This window comes from Lepeophtheirus salmonis, chromosome 8 (genome assembly GCF_016086655.4).
Source record: "Lepeophtheirus salmonis chromosome 8, UVic_Lsal_1.4, whole genome shotgun sequence".
In the NCBI taxonomy this organism is placed as follows: Eukaryota; Metazoa; Arthropoda; class Copepoda; order Siphonostomatoida; family Caligidae; genus Lepeophtheirus; species Lepeophtheirus salmonis.
Genome location: NC_052138.2, coordinates 36,403,103 through 36,410,090, shown reverse-complemented (window position 1 = coordinate 36,410,090; position 6,988 = coordinate 36,403,103). Strand labels below are relative to the sequence as shown.

The 6,988-nt window shown below is 32.2% G+C and overlaps 1 protein-coding gene across 1 annotated transcript; it reads right to left on the bottom strand.

Annotated features, from left to right (window-relative positions):
• Positions 1-1,299: 1,299 nt before the first annotated feature.
• Positions 1,300-3,295, bottom strand: LOC121123370 (uncharacterized). Its single transcript, XM_040718491.2, has 10 exons — positions 3,191-3,295; positions 3,037-3,132; positions 2,882-2,960; positions 2,743-2,813; positions 2,541-2,671; positions 2,347-2,482; positions 2,094-2,288; positions 1,824-2,011; positions 1,572-1,747; positions 1,300-1,513 (listed from the first exon to the last, which is right to left on the bottom strand). The coding sequence occupies exons 1-10, from the start codon at positions 3,210-3,212 to the stop codon at positions 1,423-1,425; spliced, it is 1,185 nt and encodes a 394-aa protein (XP_040574425.1). The 5' UTR covers positions 3,213-3,295; the 3' UTR covers positions 1,300-1,422.
• Between the last annotated feature and the right edge of the window lie 3,693 nt (positions 3,296-6,988).

Below are 6,988 nucleotides of genomic sequence, written 5' to 3'. Positions count from 1 at the left end.
AATTTCTCTTTATTTATTTAGAGTAATTTAGTGTTTTTTCTCTGCCATTTTTTGTCCCTTGGCCCTTTTATTTTAAGGATTTGGAGCTGGAGAGTGTTGCATACACTTTTAATAGCTACCAATTCTTCCTCCGTTGAAATTTATTTGTCAAACAATGTTTGAAAATTTTTTCGACACTGACTAATTATATATTTTTGGGACAAAGATGTGCCGGTAGTAAGTCTTCATCTTTGAGTCCAAATTAATAGCTTTGGAGCAGATGAATGGCTTTAATTGAATATTTTGGAGAGGAAAGTCGAAGGATTCTACGGTCGCATGAGGTTTTCTTTTAGTCACATTTTGGCTAATGAACTTTTTATAATCCTGATCATTCATTCTTGCAATTGTAGGGATCATAACATGTGTATTGGGTTAACCAGTCAAGTTCTATATTGCACTAGGACTAATTAAATTTAAGTAAATTCCCAATTGTATCTTTTTGAGATTAAATTTTACTTAAGGTTTAAAATTATATGGATCTCTAATCGACCCAATTCTACTCTGAATCCATCAAGTACTTAATAATAAAACACCCCGAAACATGATTAGTATGATTTTATGGGCATAAGCATTTTATAATTTTATACTTTCCAGAATAGCTAGAGTTCTTTAAGATATGATATTTTTTTCTAGTTGATTTTATTTAACAAAGCTAACAATCCACATATGAGTCATCAGGGGCGTCTTTTTTTTGGGGGGCTGAATTTTTTTGGAAAAAAATTCAAAGATTTAATTTCTTTGTATTTTTTTTTAAAATCCAAAGCTATACATAAAAAATTTCAAAAATTAAATTTTTTGGAAAAAATTTCAAATATTTAATTTTTTCGAAAAAAATTCAAAATCTTTTTTTAGCTATTAACAAAACAAAAATTTCCAAAATCCACAGCTGTTTAAAAAAATTAATTTTTTGGAAAAAAGTTCAAAAACTAAATTTCAACTATGAAATTTATTGGAAAAAATTTCAAAAATCTACATTTATTTATAAAAATTCAAAGCAATTCCAAGAAAATTATCCTCTGCTGCATAATTCGTACGAATGATATTTTTTTAAGAAAATAAATATTTTAAACCTTATAACTCTATGGATGGGATCTTTCCTGGTAAATGATGTAAGTATGTAGCAAATAGAATGAGAACCCCTAATTTAAAATAATCTGTCATGAAAATAGACGGTATATCAGTTGAACAAACATTTTTTTTTGTAATTTCTTCTTGAGTAAATCAAATTATTTCTGTTTTTTTTTCTAGTACATAATATAATTTTTTCATCAAAATAGATTTTTTATAAAAATCATAATTTATAGAGCATTTCATAAAAATTGAAATAGTAAACTTTCATAAGCATAGAAACTTATAATAATAAAAAGTTCAAATAAACATTTCTTAGCAAGCCATCTGCTTGTAAAACAATTTGTATCCAATCACACCAGATGGATCTAACTTTGTTTCCTTAACGTTTGCACCTCCAGCGGCCCTGCAATTTAAATTATGTAGGGTTTTTCTTTTAAAAAGTACTTTAGTCAAATACTTACAGTGCCTCAGTGGTGTCCGTAACGAATCTGAATCTGAAGGGCAATGAAAATGAACAAACCGTTGTGGTTGCTTTTAAATTTCGTTTAGTATTAAGGAAACGACCACAGTTTCGGAAAGCCGTATTGGCAGGAAGAGTTGCCAACGTTAGATCCGTTTCTCTAACTCCAGCTGGAATCTAAAAGATCAAATTAGGATGTGAGTATACTATTTGTGCATAGGGCGAACTAAGTAAAAGTTATTGTCTGTCTTACTTCAATGAAATCTGTTGAACAATCCGTATTGGTTCCACTTTTTGCTTGGGCAGCGTCTGTGGAAATACTCAAACCAAATGTTTCAATATCCACACCTTCATTCACGGTAGAGTAACAGATCCTACAATTTCCAGGAGCTCTTCTGAAGCACACGTTGTAATCCTGATCTGCTAAGTGCACTGCGGTTGCTGAAAAAGAGAAGGAAATCAAATCAATGGTTAAATGGGAGCTCTGATATAAGCCCTAGAAATGTTAATGAGGATGTCGTACTTCTTGTGTTGTAGTTAAAGCTCTGTACGAAGCCTGAAGTACTTGTCAGATATTGAAGACATCCTGGTGGTCCACCAAATTCATCTCCACATTCATATTGAGTTACATTAATGCTCCAAGTCCTTGTGACACCTGCAGTATTGTCTCCAATGTTAAAGAATGCTGTGTTACATGTATCTTGAGCTTCGACAATCACTGAAAAAATATGCTTAAGTTTATTGACATATAGCTTTATATTTTTCCTTATACTCACTATGTTGCCCAGTATTAAATCCACAGATAACTGGAGAACCTCCTTGATTTCCAGAGACTGTAAAGCTATCAGTATTACAGTTACCATAGGAATTTGGGTTGTCATCAGCCATTTCAGGACCATTAATTACAAAATTCTAGGTAAAGCGAAAATAAATTACTAATAGGAGATGGATTCAACTGTTGGGCCCTTACCAAGAAGTCCAATCGAATTCGACAAACGTTTGTACTACATCTACAAATTGTGTAAGCACAATCAGTGGTTCGGGAAGTGACTTCCAAATATGTTGAATTTTCGGATGTAGTTCCTCCACAACCAAGTGAGACTTTATGTGAGAAAAAAAGACTCATATTAAGTATTTTACAAAATTATAGATCTTTCAGGATATAGTCTTACAGACGCAGCATGTTCCATATCCTGAAGCACAGGATCCTCCGGCTGTTCCTCCTCTTGAAGAGCATTCCTCACTAGGTTTATTGTCGCATATTAATATTACAAGATTTGGGGACTATGAGGATTATATGAGGGTTCTTACCTTGTATAGCAGGTTCCAACCATGCTACCTGTTCCACAAGGGTCATTCTCAAACTTGATAATATTGAAAATCAACCGAGCTGAATTGAGTAACGGAAAATGCATGTGATAAAAGAATATATGTATTTGTAAAAAAACACCATAAAGGATGATTACCTCTATTAGGTGGTGAAAGGTCCACCTCATTTGGAAGAGCCTCAAGCCCTGGGATATCTGCCATGGTCCCAATGTACAAAATCAAAACCAGGATTCCTAAAAGGAAATTACAGAGACAAATATTTCATGTTCAGTAAGAAATTTGAAAAGCTACCTTCTCTCATCTTGTATGCCATTCACAAGTCTGCAGCTTGACTAATAATTTCCAACTAACCTTCAATCCTGGGAGTTATACCTACTTTATTAAATCATTCCTTAAAAATTTGACATTATTATTATTATTTTTTTTTTTTTTGATTACATTGCTTTTTTACATACAATACAGTTTCTCTATTTCATTGGGAATATTTATGTATGTATGTTAACTCAAACCAGTTTGGGCCTATAAAACTGCTGTGTAACTTTTTCCTCGTCATTTTGTCGGTTCCAATGGATACAAAAAAAAGAAGAAGAATAAAACCAAAAATTTCATTTTTTGTAATATCAAAATAAGGACAATTTCATTCAAAATGCTAAGATGCATCCAACTAATATATGAGTATGTACGGAATAACAGCGTAATAATTCAAGGACAAATTTTTACAAAATTAAAGATTAAATATAATTTCACTTTTAAATAGAAATAGATGCTCTGAGAACCTAGGCTGACAGTGACCTTTTCAACAAAACCCCAGACGTAGCAAATATAAAATTTAAGGCTACAAGAATATAAAAAATAATGAGTTATTTTTTTTCCAGTTGAGCACCTTTTTAAAAATTACAGGGAATGCCCCACTTCAGTTTCCATCGGAGCCTTCATTGCCTCGTTATTTTCTGTCTTTTCTCATATAAATCTTGATAATATTTATATATTAATAAGTAAAGGTGGATTGGGCTAGAAAATATGGGGCTTTGGACTAAGTCAGGCTACAAGGTGTCAGTTTTCAGGCCATCTTCCCGGCAAAAATATGAGAATCCACATATACAATTAAAGTATTCCAATATATACTTATAAGAACTAAATATATTTAAAACATTAGAATGTAATAACTAATTGATGAAGGCAAATATCACAAAACAGGGGCGTCCGGTGGGTTATATTTGGGGTAGGAGCTTGCTTAAAATTTTCTGCCCTGTTGCAAAATTCAGTTTCGTAAGAAAATTAATCCATAAAATATTTTTTTCATTCATATATTCTCATTAAATTTAGATAATGAGCTACCTTCCAAAGAGTGGTCCTGAGATTATAAATTGTAATTCTGTGGGAGTGCCGCACAGCAACCACAAGAAGACAATACTTGACTTCTTCTATCAAGAGTAATGCAATATATACAAAAAAGATCAAATTTGAACGTGAAAGCATGAGAATAATGGTTCAAGCTTACACTGGTCACTGGCCTTTTTTGGCCCACCTCTGCAAACGGAAGAATACTAGTCATAGGTGCGTTGTTTATGTCGAAGAGCCACAAAGTGCAGACCACCCCATCAATAGATGTTCCACTTTCTCGTATGAAAGACGATCAAACAATGCAAAAAGAAGACGAAGAATTTCGTATTATAAAATTTATGAAATGTGCAAGGATAAAAAAATTATTGAAAATAACTATAGCATCAAATAAGTTTAAGAAACTGCTATAGTAGCTTCCCATCTTTGTGCGGTCCTGATCATTGCCTTATGCTTGTATTGTTTTATTACAGTGCGTATGTAGCTCTGTGGTAAACAGCAATCAATTATTTAACTAACTATTTATCATTAATTTTTGTCTTCCAAACGAAAAAATATTCTATTACAAAACAAAAAACTCTTCCAGCTTGATAAAATGAGGTTCGAATTGCGGTGGGTCGGGCTCGGGCGGAGACAGAATCTCTCCATTACTAGAGATTTTTATATTACGTCACTTTGTTACTTTTCTGAAAGAGATAGACGGGGATATTGTTTAATGAGGGATGATTGATGAAGCACGCCTTACACTCTATTATTGCTACGAGGAAATAAGAAATTATGTTATTCTTTAATTTTTCATTTTTTGAAGATCCCACCAAGGAGAAGAGGAGTTTTCCGCTACATATTTATGATTTATTACTTGTTATTATAATAATTAATAGTATAATTATACATGTATAATTTAAGATACAATGGTCAATTATTGTGAGAGGGGGAAGTTGGACTCCATAGTTTAATTATAAAATATATATGTTTTTACAATAATCATATATGAAAAAATAACGCAGAATAAACATCATCAACTTTGATCTCGAATAAATATACTAGTGGATTAACAAAACTCTATATTGTAAAAATATTCTCTAGCTATGCTAAAGCCCTCTTCCAGACCTCAAATGAGCATCTTCTAAAAAGTAAAATGTAGTAGATACCATCATCCTAACTCCTAATTATATCTGCAAATAATGACTAAACAGTACATTTTTCAGCTATGGATCACGTGGGTCCTTGTTTCACTACTTGGTTTAAGGCTTTAGTCGTTATATATTCAAAATTAATTCATGTTTCTTACTTTAAAAGATAAAGTTATAATTGAATATCCATTGGTTGGTTTTTGTTTAAGTGATACGTTGGGCATCATTTTATGATAACGCATGGTATTTGAACTGAAGGATAAATAGGTAAAATCTTTATCTCAAGTGTATTCAACTTTTCATCGACAGAATTAAATAGAGGTGTCTTATATTATGAAATAGTCAACTGATATGTTTACCCGGGAATATTTTTTCCTCGGCAATTTTTCGTAGATATAAAATCCTGAGAAATCAATCCCGTGAGAGAAACACTACTAAAACAAATAAACCCTCGATAAAAATGATATTGATCAATTATTAATTTAATATAATGGGTACTTAGAGTTTTAAGGGGTAATTTTTTCGTCTGTAGCAACACATATTTTATTGAGAGTAGAGTTGGATGATCGGTTCTAAGACTGTTTCCCTTATGAGTCTCTTTTTTCTTCCTCTTTATTTGGCTCTTGTAATTGCTATAAATAACCAATAAGGACAGGCCTTTATGACTGCCAAATTTTATAAGGACTGGACTGATAAAATTGCAGTCTTTTCAGTTTTTTTTATTAGACTGATCCAACACTAATTGGGATGATCGAAAGAAAAAAATATTTTTAAAATTACAAACCAATTTAAAAGATATAGTTCCGATTTCAAAATGAAAATATAAGCATTTTGGATAAATATTGACCATTCGTCAGAGCATTAGTTCGCTCAATAAATCCTGAGCGCCCTTCCTCTTATTTTTTAGGTGCATTTAAATTTGACAACTCTTTATGATTGCAATTAAACTCAACATATTGCATGTTCAAGTGTGCCGCACGATTTGTGACAACCATACATTAGTTGCAACGGCTTATAATAATCCAAATGAATGAATGAATTAAATATTCTTTGTGAAGGAATTTTTATTTGTCTTTTGGGAACCATTGTCTTACGAGGTTTCGTGCTGCACTTTCACTCAGTTAAGCCTCATAATTAGATTGAACTTGAACAAAGGCTTCTCAAGTTTTTGAACTTATCCTTCAGTTTGAGATCATATGTCAATTATCTTCATAAAATATAAGGAAATTGTATTTCAGTTTAGAAAGTTGGTTTAGAAAGAATAAAGATTTTGGTATCTACAGACAAAAAGCAGCCGAGTATATTTCTGAGGGAATCGATATCTGAGTCTTCTTAGAGTGGCCAGCTACATGAAGGCAAACTCATCAACCGAAACAGCCGAGAGTCACAGATACATCATTGGAACTGTATATTCTTGCAAGCTTTAAAATTGTTATGTATCTCTCAAATTTAAATTATCTTATTTCATAGGACTTAGACAACAGAAAATGTAATGCAAACTTACATAAAGGAGCGATTTTAACGCTCTTTTAAAGTGATGAGCGTGCTCCCACGCGTTATTTAAAACAATGAGCGCGCTCCCCTCGTTATTCAAAACAATGGGCGTGATTCTACT